Here is a 16685-nt window from a genome sequence, read left to right on the forward strand (position 1 = left end):
ACCCAAACATCAGTCAGAGTTTATATTTTCAACGCTATTAAATTTAAACGACCATTTACTAATTCACAATCATTCATGAGCCCTCCACAAATTGTACATCATCTTATGCTTGTTATTTATACTTTTCATTGAGAGATCCCAACACGGTGATTTTATCGATGCTAGTCACCTCAAAAATATGAATATTTATTACACTCATCAACTATATCCGTGTTTCACTAAATTGTACAACGCCGGCATTGACAAACAGCTACTCATCTGAAGGGCTCCACCGGAGCAGTCTCTTCAAGAATCGCAGCAGCTTTGAAACATTCAGCAGCCTCGCGTGCTAATGAACTACCTTCGTCTTTGTAAAGCAAGCCAAGGTTATACCATGCGGAACTGTTCATCCTGTCATGCCGTAGAGCTTCCGTCAAAAAGCTCCGTATGATTGCAGGAGATAGGCAACCGATTTTTCTCAGAACTGTAGCCTTGGATACTAGACTTGGGACGTGCGTTGGATCAACTTCAATGGCTAGTTCATAGGCTTTCAGTGCTTCTTTGGGCTGGGCTTTTGCTTCGTGAAGCAAACCTGATTTTATGACACATGTGAATAGGGCTTTTGACCAGCTGGTTCATGATCAAGTACAAGTATGCAGCAGAATGGAAACTATATTACACCTTATACCAAATCACCCAGCATAATTTTTTTTTACTTTGTCATTCAACTCTAGACTAGTTCTGTAGAACTATATTGTTAGATACAAATAATCTGAAATCATGTACTTCAAGATCTTAAAATAATTTTATATTATGATGCAATATCACCTTCCATTCATTTCTAGCATCATTGAGTATTTACACCCCAACCAAAAGGCCAAAACAATAAGAAGCATTCAGTTGATTCTCACAAAATCAGTTCAAAATTTTTCCCCGGAAGATCCAAAATCAATCCAAAAAATGGCCTTCGGTTTTGTGTGTTACGTTTCATTATGTGTGTTTCATGTAGTTCAGAAGCATTTCATCACTGTGACACCACGAAACAAATAACATAGTATGGATATATGAAGGGGGGAAACACAGAAAAACAAGCATTTTATACCAGAAGTGTGCAATCTAGAAGCACAAAAAGGACTGATGGTTTTGGATTTTGAAAGACAGATCTCAGCATCTTGCCACTGGGACAAACTTATGTAGATGAAAGCCAAATCATGCCATGTTTCCATCTCTAGATTTTTGATATCGTTTCTTCTGTTCTGTCAATATGAAACATGAAGGATCTTCATCAAACCATAACTTACATAGAGACAGCATACACAGGGATATGAGTAGTGTTTGCACCGAAATTAATAATTTGCAAGAGAGATGGAAAATGGGGAACATAACAAAGATCCAACACGAAGGTCAAAGATCAGATTACGGACAATGGCAACTACAATGCCAATAACAAGTTGACCAAGCTAAACATATCAGTTTTCAAACAACGTGCCAAGTAAACATCGTGTCTTGCCATCAGTCCCAATATGAGTCAACAAAGCAGTAGCAAATATCCTTGTGGGAAGTTAATCAGACAATAAAAGATTTGGTTGGTTGGGTTATCAAGTGTCGCATGTTTGATTGTGCATTATGATGACATGCATTTTCTCTTCAGCTTTTTGAATAATGCTGAAAACCAGAAGGGAGTTATGGCAGCAAACATCTATTTCAACAACTGGATATTGGCTACTAAACATCACAAGGGTCCAATTAACCCATTCGGTTTCAATTAAACCTTTTTGAGTTAAAAATATAAGAGGCATGGATAAATAAATTTATGCCATAGAGAAGTGAGGTGTAACGAACCTTATTTTTCTCCGAAGCAAAGCTTTTACTCTGAACCTGAAGGACAGCAAAAAGTCGAGAAAAAGTTTCAATGGCCTCCTTCATTAGACCCTGGGCAATTTGGAGCTTAGCTTTAGTTCTTAGCAATTCCCCCCGATTCCATACTCCAGTTTGATCTAGAGCAGCATTAACAATTATTTCAGCATCTAAGTAACGTTTATCAGCAGACAATATTTGAGCCAACAAGATCCATCCTTTAAGATTAGATCCTCCTTCCAATTTAACCAATCGTTTGGCATGATGAAGTGCTGAATCCAACTTTCTCTGCTCAGCATACTGTAAACACAGCTGATAAACAGAGATGGGATCATTCAGTTTAGTCATTCTTCCAGCAGTTTCGAGAGCTAAAAGAGCCTCAGATTGTCTTTCAACCCTCTCACTGTCAGACATAACTAATCCAGATTTTGACGTAAGAGAGATGGCCAACATGCAATTGGCAACACCGGCCAACTGATCGCATCTCCTATGCGAGTCTTCAACTGCTCTGCGAGCAAAACTGATCCCATCTTCCACGTGCTTTAAGCTTTCCCCACATATATTTGAAGCGAATAATAGGCCTTGTAAATATGTTGAATCAGAGTGACTATTCAATAATTTTTGCCAACAATCCAAAGCATCCAAGTCATCGCCTTTTGAGTGATGGCAAAGAGCTAAGATATCATATCTTTCTTTTCGATCTAAAACTCCAGGAAGCAGCTCTTCCAGTTGGTTAGCTAAAGCCCTAAGTCCACCTGATACAGATAATGCGTAGGTAAGGTGATCCAAAATTGAAGGATCCAACTCACTCTTCATCAGAGAAGTTTTCCTTAGAAGAATTATCAAAATAAGAATTGCTTCCTCAATATTGTTTTTTGGAACAAATGAACTATCTATCTGTGATCGTAGGTTTGGGGGAATTGCTTCAACTCCACTGTACAAGAGAAAGATTGCAAACTCTTTTTGTATCTTTGCTATAGTTTGTGCATCAAGATTCCAATGATGGAGAAGGGCCCGGCGATATGTCAAGATAGACTCACGGGGAGACTCAACAAGTTTCCACAATTCCGGAAGCAGCTCAACAGCCTTAGTTAAAGTCTCCTGCAATTTACAGTCAGCACCAAAGTTTTCAGGTAAGCCTGCTGGTAATGAAGATTCAACAATGTCCAGAATTACTGAGCATTATTGAGCAGCCTCTGCAAAAGGCGATCGAAAACACAAATCAGAGAGCCATTCACATATGCACGTGTGCCAGACTCGAAGAATTGTTGAATGCACTAACTGTTGGCCATACTACTTCTTCCCAAAGTCAAAACAAGATATGAAAAAAACAAGGACTTCTTAAGTATGACCAGCCACAAGCTTCAGGGGTAAAGACAGATATCAGAACTTCCACAAAGCACCGAACTAAACCAACAGGAAAGTTCAACAGGAAAGTCCAACAGGATATTACTAAATGCCACATCTGCCATAACATCCTTTCCTATGGTCAAGATAATTTGAGGATAAACTAGAAAGGGAGTGCCACTGACCGACAATTTTATTCATTATAGACAAACTCTCAATAGTCAAAGAAGCATGAGGAATAGAGACAATTCAGAAACCATATAATAGAGATGCTAAATTATGATTCATATGTTGGTCACCCATTAAAATGCACATGCCAAGAGGGAGCGAATCACAGCTGCCTTTCTTCGAATATTCACTTGGCACAATTAACATAGCATTGACATTGAGAAAAAAACTCAACAGGAAGCATAAAAAATTCCAAATTTTTTTTGAAAAGACAAATGATTCTACATGCAGTAAATGTGTACGTATTGCTGGGAGATGACAAAGATAAGATTCACTAATAAATACAGAAGTTACCTTTATACCTCCCAAGAGCTTGAAATGATTTTGCTTTTAGAAAAATTGATTCCAAGAGCAGACTAACAGCGTGCATAGACATTGGTGGTGTTGCATAATTTTGCGACCGTCTCTTACGAGTTTCCCCTCTTGCAGCAATTGTAATTTTCATCTTTGGTGTCACTGCGGCAATATCTATCCCTTCAAACACATGCAAGGCCGCCTCTAAGTTTACTTTTTGATACTCATACCTCCCCAAAAACGCCCTGGCTTCCTGATAATTATAATTTTTAAGTTCAGATCATACAATATTAATTAAGTTCTGCCAAAACCCAATCAAAAGAAACAACAAATAATGAACTCTTATGTTAAATAAAAAAAAAAGATAAAAGCCAAAATAAATATTATAATCATAACCAAGATCGTATCAAATGGTATGAAATTGTGCCAAAAAATTTATGCCTGGAGAAAATTTTATATGAAGAACATGAAAAAACAACCTCATAATTTAAACAACCACTTTCACGCAATGATGTCTCAGCTTCTTCAATATTGCCAGAATCAGGTTTGCGTTCAGTTTCTCCAGCTTGGGATGAATATACACTAGCACAATAATCTTGGACAGCAATAGATTTAGAAGAAGGCACCATTTCATCTACTCTTGTCTGTTCTCCTGAGCAGAGACTGCATTATCTTCCCCAACTTAACTCGACTGTGTTCCCGTTGTCTTTCTTTAATCTTATTCTCATTCGTCATGTTGTTTCAGCCCCCTAAAACGCCAACAACAAGAACATTTTCGATACTTAAAAAAATTAGCCTGCTTTTGGATATAACATCCATAAATAAGCAAACACTATAAAAAAATATCTGTTCTTTGAAATTATGTATATCAGTAACTTAAAAAAAGTAATACATGATTGCAAATGCTGCTGTCAGATCAATAAAGCAACGGATTAGAGCTGCAAATCTCATGGCCAAGTATCACTTTTTAGAATACTCACAACTTGCTATAAATTGAATACTTCAGAAACAAAGTCCATAATTAACAAAACTTCCAAATTCTGATAGCCAAAGAGAGCTCATTTCAGAAAACAGAAACTATCGGTCAGTTAACTCAGAAGGAACCCAACCCACCAGCCCTTGATCAGTAAAATTAACAACTCATATCCCATACCACAAAATGTAAAATAAAAAATAAATAAATAAACAGAAACCCTTGTGGGTAAAGATTTCTAATTTCAAGAAGTAAGACCCCATAATAAATCATCAAAATTCAAAGGTCATCCAATCAATTAAGCAAAAAACCAGACGTAGACGTAACAATATTACCTTTGACTACTGAAAGCAAACCGCAAGCGACCGAAGATTGAAGGCCAGGGCACATACACACCAGCCCACATATTACCAATGAAAATTCCCAATTCTATCCAAATGCAGGGTACTAACGAAAACCCTTTGATCAAACAAGAATCCAACAAAGCTTACACAAAGCAGTCTTTTCTTCGCCCTTCTTTCCCTCACAAAAAATTAAAAATAAAATCGCAATTAAAGTTTCTGTACAAATTGGAGGGGTTTGGTTAGGGTCCGCGGGTGAAAACAGGGAACGGGATCTTCGAAGGGAAGCGTGTGATTGAAGATTTGGGGGAAAAACAGAGCCACGATTAAATTAATTATTAATTAATTAAAAACCCAACCCCAAAATCTATATCGTATCTGGCAATTGGGGATTGGGGCAAGGAGAGTTATATGTGGGCCCCAACTGGAATTTTTTTAACATTTCGAGGTAATAAATGCGCCACCTTGCGACCTGTATGGCAACTAACTCATCGTTGATGACTGAAAATTCTCAATTTAGTATCTCCTTTGCATCTAAAATCTATGTTTAGTCCTTCGTTTTTTAATTATCTCGAATTTGGTCCTTCCATTAGTTTGAGTTAAAATAGATGAACTTTTAGCAAGAGATTTTGTAATCATCTAAAAATGCAATTTTTGTCTTATATAAACTCTTATTTTTACAAGAAAGCAAGTTATAAAAACAGAAGCGAAAGCTTAAATAAACACCATTTGAAGTTGATTTATTAATCCAACATATATATCATGTATAGCATTTCATTTATTATTGAGCTATAAATACATAGTATTAAGTACTAAACAATGTGAAACAAGCTTATAACTCCTCCTGCAATATGATATATTACTTGAGCAGTACATACTTAACAAGTCCTGGAAAATGAATGTTGGTCAAATATTCTTCCCAATTGGTGCTCTTAGGATCAAAACCAGACATGTCTTCCTTCCCATCACTCATTTCGACTCGCAATGTTTGGGTGTTGAAGTCATCAAAGCTGCAAAATATATATCGATTAATTTAAGTGCTAGTTCTTGTTCTTGTTCTTGTTCTTGTAAGTATAAATTTAACAAGGATATTGATGAAGAACATACATTCCTTTGGAGAACGCGAAGGGCCCGTAAATGAGGACTAGTGTCATTGCACGATCCAAGCTTCGTTTTGCATCCGCGTACCAACTTCCCGGATGTTCGCCTGTTAGCATATCCAACACTTTGGAGATCTAGATCATCAGCATGCAGATCATATCAAAAGAATATTGCATCAGGAATATATAGGTGACAACAAATTAAACGTACGTAAAATGAGCATGTGCTAGCTAGCTAGCTAGGCAAAATTTGCCAACAATTCTAATTTGGCAAGCTAGTTGTTTATGTTTGCAATTTACCCTTAAAACTGGAACGTATTTGATCTGGTGGTATCTTCGAAAGCCGTCCATGCTCATAAACGTGGGTTTCTGCTCTTGACGGGATTCCCGCGATTATCGGACAGCGGATTCACCCTCGCAAATTCATAAAATAAATGTGCTAACTCATCGTGTTTTATTGGATTCTTTCGCGATGAACCCACTTGATAAATCACCAGTTCATGATCATATTGTTTATTATTAAGATCGAAATGCTTTGCCACCGTGGCCATCATACAGTTCACCACCATATCACATGGTATCTGAATATATACACAATCAAATGTGTAAGATATATATATATATATATATATATATATATATATGATCACACAACTCTATACATATATATAATTAAGTATTGTAATATATAATTTGTACTTAATCGAAGTTTTTAGAGCTAATATTTATGTACATGCCACGTCCGCTATTGTTCGAGGATCACCAAACAAGAATTCGATCTCCCCCTTTGCGTAAGCAACGAGAATGCTGTCGAATGTTCTGTCATCCATGTGTTAAAATTAATTTTGTTAAATTAAGTCCTTTGAAAAAATAGCAACTAAAACCCTATATGAAAATTTTATCTAGTTATAATTAAAACCCTATGTGATCATAGACATGTATGTGTCATGTATGATGTATGTATAGCCAAAAATTCCATGCATGTCGATAAATTTTTCGTGGCACTCATATGATCATATATATGCATGAATCAGTACCATATGCGCTTGAAAATTCAAGATCCACAGAAGTCGATAGAGGTGGTTTTAATTAGATCGTTATATATATACCTCAACCCTTCATTCCAACCGGGAAAAGGCTCTTTGTAAGTACTTGAAATCATAGTTGGTCGAATGATAATTATCCTTACGTGTTCTTTGAATTCATTCAAAATCATCTCTCCCATTGCCTTTGTAAATGTGTATGCGTTTGGCCATCCATGCTGTTTTGCTCTGAATATATAAATATATGCAAACATTTAGAGTGGTAAATCTCAAGTTGCAGTGTAATTTAGCTAGGAAAGAATAAATTAAATTAAAAAGAATAAAAAATATTAGTATATATATACATTAATGTTTCAATGCATACATATTCAAGGTCAAATACATATCTTGTAGTTTATGTAATTATATTATATTATGCAATATATATTTGTCCCAAGTGAATTTTATTATAACGTCGGGATCCAATGCATGCTCGTGGTTAGTAATTAAATAACCCAACGATCGTTTTACACGAGATGTGTTTTTCCTGATATACGTAGCACATGCGATACTATATATATGTATCTGAGTTTAGATATGATGATCATATTTAAATTTTACGTCCAAAAACCCAACGATTGGGTGACATGAAATTAAACAATATCTAATGAACATTTTATCTTATCAGATCACAAAATAGAGCATGCAGTTATTAGCTAGAATGATCTAACCTTTCAGAGCCCAAGTCTATCATAACCCTTGTGGCATTTTTACTGTCTGCATTAAGTGTTTCAAGTTCCTTTGACTTAGCCTCCACTATCTTCTTCTCTGTGTCAATGCTCAAATAGGGAACTTGAGCTCCTTCTAGGGTTTCACCGGAACGAAACGGCGTCTCTAGTATGACTCCTGCTCTAGGGTAATGCACGTAAGCTGCACGTAGCATGGATTATATAATATATCATTATTAAAGAGATTTATTTGATTAACACTTTGTATGAATCTATGTTATTAATTAATTCATAACAAATTAACAAGCTGCAATGGATGCATGCATATATATAGATTTCTACATCAGCTAGCCGAATTTGAACCTGTTGACACATGGAGAAGGCCCTCCAGTTTTGGACATTTTCGAGCGAAGTTAAGAATGTGCAGGACTCCAAAAGTATTGATACCCAATGCTACATCATATCTGTCGATCCAGATAACAGCATATTTAATTAATTAATCAAATCGAATATAATAAAAATAAACATATATAATTTAAATGAGCATGTTTGCATGGACCAATGAGAACGAATATATATCATGGTCTACGTAGGAATTTGGAGAGAACCATGAGGAGATAAAAAAAAAAGTTGCACATAACAAGTTTTTGAAGTTTTAATTAACTTGTGTTTTTTTGAAAAGGGGTATGAATATATATAACTTTTCTTGTTAATTTCAGGATGATATGATAAATTAAAATATTACAAAAATTAGATAAATATACAGTAATATTATTCAGTAATCTAAAAAATTTTAAAAGTGGATATATAATATTATAATTATAGATAAATTACTAAGTTAATTATTCTATAATCCTTAACCTTACTAACATACTGTATTTGTAAATGAGGATACAGCTGTAACTTTTATTTAGACTTCACCAATGTGTAGGAGGTTGTATTTTAATATCTAAATATCTGTGTTATTTTATTAAAGTTGAGGGGTGGTATTTTGGTATGGTCAACCCCTTTTTAATTAGCCCTTTAATATATATTTAATTACAATAATGTCATTTTATTTTGTAATAACTACTTATTTGACAATGTCATTCTCATAATATTTTTTTGTTCTTTATGAATATTTATTTCAAAAATGTGATTTTTTTATTTCACTATTTATTATTATTATTTATTTATTTTAGTTAAAAATTATACAGTAGAAAGCACGCAACGCATGCGTCGGAATATTAGTATATATAAAGATTATAGGAAAAGTCAAAAAGATTTAATATGATTTGTTCAAAAATATGAAGAAGCTAGACTTGAGTTTGTTAGGTTTGGAAAGGTTATAATGACGATGGTGGTGACAGTTTATTGAAATCTTGCAAAAATATTTCTTTCAGTTTAAGTCGATTATTTTTGTTTTTTTTAAGTCTTAATAATTTTTTATTTCTGATGTGATCAGTCCTCTGAATTAAAAATTACCAAAACTGTTAAAACTTAATTAAAAGATATATATGATTAAAATTGAAATATATTTGACGCTACTTAAAAAAAAATATTTTAGACCAAAATTGCAAAATTTTCTATTTGATGGACCTAATTTTTCAGGTACGACTGATCAATTAGTTCATGAGACATTGAGCTAGAATATATATACAACGCTAAATGCACTATGCACAAAATTTTAATTCACGAATTACCTCTCGTCGAATTTGATTGTTCCTGCTGAGTGAATAATGATGTCTATTTCTTGGCACATCTCATTTCTCAACTCAGAATCAGCTATTCCCAAATTTTCTTGAGATGTATCTCCTAAAATGGGTATAATCTTTGCCAATACATGAAAATTAAAGTCATTCAAATCATCAAAATTTCCCCTCAAAACTTGAAATAGATGCATTCCAAAGACCTGTTAATAAAAAAAAATAAAAATAGAGAGAATGATTGAAAACATTAGTAACATAAATAAATAAATAAAAACCCAAAAAATATATATATGTAATTTATAAGGGTTCTGGGTTCCAAAAGAGCTAGATATTAGACCTGTAAATTAATATTCAAAGTTGTATTTTCGTCTGGTATAAGTTAGTTTGTTTGGGCATTTATCATACTTTTTATGGAATATTAATGTGGCGCTCGATACTGACGCATTCCACCGTATCATATCATCTTTTTTTGATGCTACATTATTATTTTCCGAGTCCAGCCCAAAACAAAAAAAACAAAAGACTACAAGCCAAAATATAACCGAACCAAAAGCATATTTTGGATAATTATTGAACCAGAACATGGAATTAATAATTCAAAAATCGACCAAGGTCGGAAAAACTTCATGTGCAAGCTTGAAAGTTGCCTACGTACCTCGTCGTTTAACCTTTCTACCAGTGATTCTTCATTTTTCGCTCTAATTATAAGGAACACTTTCTTGATTTTGGGTTGAACTCGAAGAAGTTTCTCTAGAAAAACTGGTGCAAATTTGCCAAACAATAATAATATTATATATATTACAATATAATATATATTTAAAAAATCATAATATACTAAAATTAGGATCGTGTGTACCCTTTGCTAAAAAACCAGTGACGCCCGTGATCAAGATTGTCTTTCCCTCAAAATATTTAGCCTCCATCGCAAACTATATACTGAATACGAAATAGAATCGATAATTAAGAAGCTTTCAAACATGCAGATATGAAATAATGCAAAAATTGCTCGATATTTATAAGCATCTTTTCCCAATGAAAACAAGCCATGCGCGCAAGATTAAAACATTAATAACTCGGGAGTACTCCTTTCTATTACAAATAATCTTATCAAAATTAAGGAGAAAATTATATTTTAATTTGCTCATGTAACTTACATGGATGCATGTTTTTACATTTCTAGTCATGTTGTCGGTTAATTTAATTATATATAATCGTATCCACTAATTTAAAGGTTTTTCGATTTTTAGTTCTTTTACATCGGAGTACTATTGATGTGACGCTTGAAAATGATGATTTATCGTTAAAAAAATTGTGTATCTATTCGATGTTACGTCAATACTCTAGTTAAAAATGACTAAATAATATATTGACTGAAAATGAAAAGGTACAAATTAATCACGTGACCAAATATGCCATTAATTTCCTGTCCACATGTAATATGTTGCCAATATTATCAAATAAGATAAGCATTTCATTTTTATTAAAAAAAATGGGTTATTCCATTGTATAATTTTGAAAAATGTTATAACTTATAATAATCTATATGTATATATTTGTCATCGAAATTCAAGTTTGAGACAAGAACCGTTCGATTTCGATTCCCAGCCATAACATATATGTCCATGGGATGAGAAAAAATACCGAATTTTCGGTATACAGAGGTTACCCGCATATTGAAAAATATAGAGTTATCGAATTTTTGGTATACTATTTTTTCGATACGGTACAGTAACACCGACCTTTTTAATACGTACGGCAACAATATGAAATTTAAAAATTTTGGTATATATCGGTATACCGAAACATTATATTAAAATTTTAAAATATATAATATTTTTAAACAATAAATTTATAAATTTTAAAAAATATAAGGTTTTTTTGTATAAAACTGTATATACGTACCGATATCGTACCAAAATCTCGGTATACCGTAAAATTTTGGTATAATTGATATGCTAGTTATATGTAGTTATGTACAGAAATTTTTGGTATAAAAAAATTTTATACCGTAATTTTCGATACAGTATACGATATACATTTTTCGACACAGTACAGTACGGTATGCCACCCCTACAGACTACGTGCATGTCCCCAACTCAAAAAAAAAAATTTATTTTGTCACGTGAATTTTGGCATATAATGTTTATCTTTACATTATTATAATACTCGTTTGGTTTGTAGTTTGTGTTGCACGATCGATCTCTTATGCTAAAACTGAAAGCTGGTTTTGGTTTTTGTATGAATATGCATTGTTTTAAAAGGCAACGCCTAGGACCGCGTAGGTGGTGCCTATGGTGCTAGAAAGCGGTTGCCCATTGCCCTGATTTTTAGACAGTTGAAGTTTCTGAAATTTATTACATTAACTGACCATTTAGACCGCCTAATCTCTGCCTAGACGTCTCAAAATCCGCCTAGACGACCGCTAGATTAACATATAATTTTTTTTATTTTAATTTTTTAAAAAAAAATTGACTTATTTTTTCATCAATTTGTATGGGATGAAGAAGATAAATATGTCATGTAATTCGAGTTTGAATTCGATAAAAAGTAGTTATTGGAGAAATATTAAGATAACGAGAATAATTAGATATTTAGAACAAAAAAACATCACTTAAGCAGGAGAAATCGATAAAAAAAATTATTGAAAAAATATTAAAGATTAAAAAATAATTAAATTAAAATAATTAAATATTTAAGCTAAATATAAAAAACTGCCTAGACGAGTCGCCTAAGCTAGCTCCTAGGCGCTAGGCGGTGATTGTAACGGGCCGCTTACAACGTTTTAGAACATTGTGAATATATCATGATCTTGCACTCAAAATTCTTTATTCCAATGAGAAATCTTTACGTTGATGCTATTTGAAATATAAAAAATTGATTCCGTCGACTTAGGATATAATCTATATATAATCCAATCACTTGCATTGTTAGAAAAATCATATGCATAGTAAAAAAATAAAAATACAGATAAAAAGATGACAAAAACAATTATAAACATCTTGCCTTCATATTAGGACACGTTTTCAATTCCAACTGAAGGTATGCTAAAAATTGGTACCACAAATTTATCATCTTAATTGTGTGTTTTGATACCTAAAAAATAGAATGTGAAATTGGAATTGGAATTGAAATTGGAATTGGAATTTTATTTTGGTGTTTGGAAAAAAAATTAAAATATATTTTGGAATTTGATATTATAAATTTTGGATAAATGATATTTCGTAGAAAATTATAAAGAATAAAGAAAACTTAAAATTTATTAGTAAAGTATATAAATTTATTATAAAAAATAATTTTATTGTTTTATAAACACAAATCCCGTGAAATCCGACCAATTTTGTCAAAATTTCAGTTAATTAAGTGGTCCTATGAAATTCCATCAAATGTCAATCCCACTTTGAAATCTCAATAATTTGTCAAAACCTAAAACGATATTTTCAATTTCAAATCATATCAAATCTCTTCTACCACTAATCCAAACACAGTGTAAAAGCTATTAGATGCATAGGTAATTAAACTTTAGACGGGTCTTTTAAATCCTATCTTTCACATGGTTAATTTCAAAATATTTTATCCAAAAAAATAATTATTCTGACCTTTGTGTCAAATATTGTAAAGTAGACTAATGTTGTTTAATTTACACATATTTTTAAGTTTGGCATTTTGTGAGACGACAGTCTCACGGATCTTTATCTGTAAAATAGGTTCGCACAATCATATAGCTTGAATATTGATGTTCCCTAAAAATATAAAGGTCTGGTCCAATCCAAGCCCATTAACATGTGCCCGGAAAATTTGTTTTAAACTCATTAGGCCTCAGTGTATTAATTGAGGCTCAAACTCACTAAAAGCCCAAAATATGCAGATCCCAAAAAATAAGTTTATGATTGAGCCCTAGTGGGTAGACCTGGCCCATGTTTGGGTAGGGAAAAATTTCGACGCTAACCCGACATCCCATTCTTTGGAAAAGTGCCCCAAAATTCATTAAGTCCTATCATATGGAAAGCCTAAGCTGGATAAATGCTCAACCAAAACAAAAAGATAATATCTATGGTTCAAGCCCTAACCATTAAGCCCATTAGGCCGAGCCAGGACTGGGTAACATAGAGGCCCGACCCGGTCCCAATATTTGAAAGCTTGGATAATCGGAAATATTTTAGGATATTTAACAGATAAAGATAAGTTATAACAAATCCAAAATTTGATCAAATATCAAGTCGGCTCAAGAGTCCTAACCACCATAGTGACTGAGTTTTACCTACTTTAGTCTCCTACCTTGAGTAGAGTCTTACCCTAACAAAAATTCTACCATAGCAAGGTAACTCATCCCTCCAGCCTCTATAAATACCAGACATCTCTTATGATTTGAGACATTCATTTTTGCTCACGCATCACTCACATATATTCTCTTGTTCTTTTACTTTCGTTACGCTCTTCATATTCTGAGCACTGACTTAGGCATCGGAGGATTCACATCGAAAATACTTTCGGCGCCCCCTAACAAAGTTTTTGTCTGTGCAAAACCATGTCACGCCCGACCCGACCCGATTTGTTGAAGATTTGAAGATCCGCTCTACCAGACCGAACCCGAGGTAAATTTTTGAACGCATCATATGTGTTCAAAATCAATAATCTTGACATAAAAAGTAATATTTTTCACATGTCTAGTCACATCAGACATTCGTCATCGCAAAATTAACTCGAAAAGATTTAATGAAAGTATAGCACTCTGAGATTTTCACGGGAATATCTTATTGCGAAACAAATAATGTGTGGTTCATCAGTACCTTTCTATTTTACCGTGAACTGTTCGCACGAACATCTTACAAACACATCGATAATAGAACTCCCACGTTAACATAGACGGATAGACTTGCTCTTCCAAATGAATATTGCCCCATGTCTCATAATGTAGTGACCTTGGATTGAATCACCTACTAACTGGCAACTATGACATGCATTAATCTTAATTAATAGATAAACACTTAACAGAGTAAAACGTGCGGAAACAGAACCCATATATTACATAACTGAGTACAAAAGTTCAAGGCTTAATACTGTAGCGATACAACCAAATCGAAACTACTAGAAAGTAAACATTATATAACTATATCGAATCTTGTTGTATAATAGATCCTCAAGGCTCCTGCTCCCTAATCCTTCCTCGAACTTCCAGCTTCGTCCATTGCGACCTGCCCCGTGAAATGAAGTGTCCAATATAACAACTAGGATGTGAGCGACTAACGCTCAGCACGTAAATATGAGTAAACATAAGTATATGATGCATGCAATCGCGATGACTGGTAATGGGTCATCTGATAAGTCATGCTCAGTACAGACATCATATGAGTGTTGTAACCTCACAGATCAAACTCTGGGTATAACCACACTCGTCTATAACACCATAGTAATCAGACATACACGTCCCCGTCATCGCGGTACTCTCAGTAACAGACTATCAAGTATAAAGCTTAGCGACTCTATAATCAGGGTATAACAAGGTACATGCTCAATGTGTATGTGCACAAGACATATAAATATGGAAAACAGTAAAACATACATCATGCCACATAATAATGTCAAATAAATGCAACATATAAACATGTATACTCGCTGGCAATCTCAGTCAATGTGTACGTAATTCTAGGCTAGTTCAAGTCTAGTAGGACCTAGGTTTCAAGTCTATATTCAAAAGTTCACCGTATCACTATACAAGTTAAGTCTTAACTAAGCTAATAAGTACTCCCAAAACATAATAAGATTTCCGGACCATACCTTCGTCCTTCGTAAGCCCTTTGAAGTCGCTAGTTCTGGAGGAATATAACAACGTTTTGTTATTCCAGAACCTGTCTAAAAACCGATAGGGCCCTCAAGTGTATATCTCACACTATATAACTGAAGAAGGAAACTCGAGAATTCGTAATTCAAAATGAATACAAATGACCCCTATTTATATCCCCCAAACTCGGCCAAGTTCGGAGCATCCGATCCAACTCCCTGCTTGCATGTGTGACACGTCACTTTCGGAGCGTCCTTAGTCAAGATCAGACCGTCTGAATTGCTCTATGTCCGAAACTTGTCAAAACTCATGGCTTAGTCATCGTGCATTGTTGGCTAAAGGAGTTTGGACCGTCCGAACATGGTTCAGATCATCTGATCCTACCTAAACTCCGAATTAAATATGCTCATCATCGGAGCTTTCGATTCACAGGGTTCGGATCGTCCGAACTGGGTTCGGACCATCCGATCCTGGCCAAACTTCGGAAGTCCAATTCTTGCTTGTAACACCCGATTCAGACTTTGATTTGGTTAATTACTAACCCTTAATCATGTTTAACATATATTATCTTAAAATAAAATCTGGGTTACTACACGTAATATGAGATAAACTGATAATTTGTTTAACACTCTGAGATTTTCACGGGAATATCTTATTGCGAAACAAATAATGTGTGGTTCATCAGTACCTTTCTATTTTACCGTGAACTGTTCGCACGAATATCTTACAAAACACATCGATAATAGAACTCCCACGTTAACATAGACGGATAGACTTGCTCTTCTAAATGAATATTTCCCCATGTCTCATAATGTAGTGACCCTAGATTGAATCACCTACTAACTGACAACTATGACATGCATTAATCTTAATTAAAAGATAAACACTTAACAGAGTAAAACGTGCGGAAACAGAACCCATATATTACATAACTGAGTACAAAAGTTCAAGGCTTAATACTGTAGCGATACAACCAAATCGAAACTACTAGAAAGTAAACATTATATAACTATATCGAATCCTGTTGTATAATAGATCCTCAAGGCTCCTGCTCCCTAATCCTTCCTTGAACTTCCAGCTTCGTCCATTGCGACCTGCCCCGTGAAATGAAGTGTCCAATATAACAACTAGGATGTGAGCGACTAACGCCCAGCACGTAAATATGAGTAAACATAAGTATATGATGCATGCAATCGCGATGACTGGTAACGGGTCATCTGATAAGTCATGCTCAGTACAGACATCATATGAGTGTTGTAACCTCACAGATCAAACTCTGGGTATAACCTCACTCGTCTATAACACCATAGTAATCAGACATACACGTCCCCATCATCGCGGTACTCTCA

General features: G+C 34.2%; 1 protein-coding gene and 1 pseudogene across 1 annotated transcript; both read right to left on the reverse strand.

Annotated features, from left to right (window-relative positions):
* Positions 1-23: 23 nt before the first annotated feature.
* Positions 24-4440, reverse strand: LOC140887173 (protein NPGR2-like; annotated as a pseudogene).
* Positions 4441-5878: 1438 nt separating this feature from the next.
* Positions 5879-10480, reverse strand: LOC140888783 (probable fatty acyl-CoA reductase 4). Its single transcript, XM_073296482.1, has 10 exons — positions 10414-10480; positions 10213-10316; positions 9552-9760; positions 8233-8333; positions 7873-8071; positions 7229-7390; positions 6857-6938; positions 6614-6700; positions 6127-6254; positions 5879-6029 (listed from the first exon to the last, which is right to left on the reverse strand). The coding sequence occupies exons 1-10, from the start codon at positions 10478-10480 to the stop codon at positions 5879-5881; spliced, it is 1290 nt and encodes a 429-aa protein (XP_073152583.1).
* Positions 10481-16685: the final 6205 nt, after the last annotated feature.

Source organism: Henckelia pumila, chromosome 3 (genome assembly GCF_033568475.1).
Source record: "Henckelia pumila isolate YLH828 chromosome 3, ASM3356847v2, whole genome shotgun sequence".
NCBI lineage: Eukaryota > Viridiplantae > Streptophyta > Magnoliopsida > Lamiales > Gesneriaceae > Henckelia > Henckelia pumila.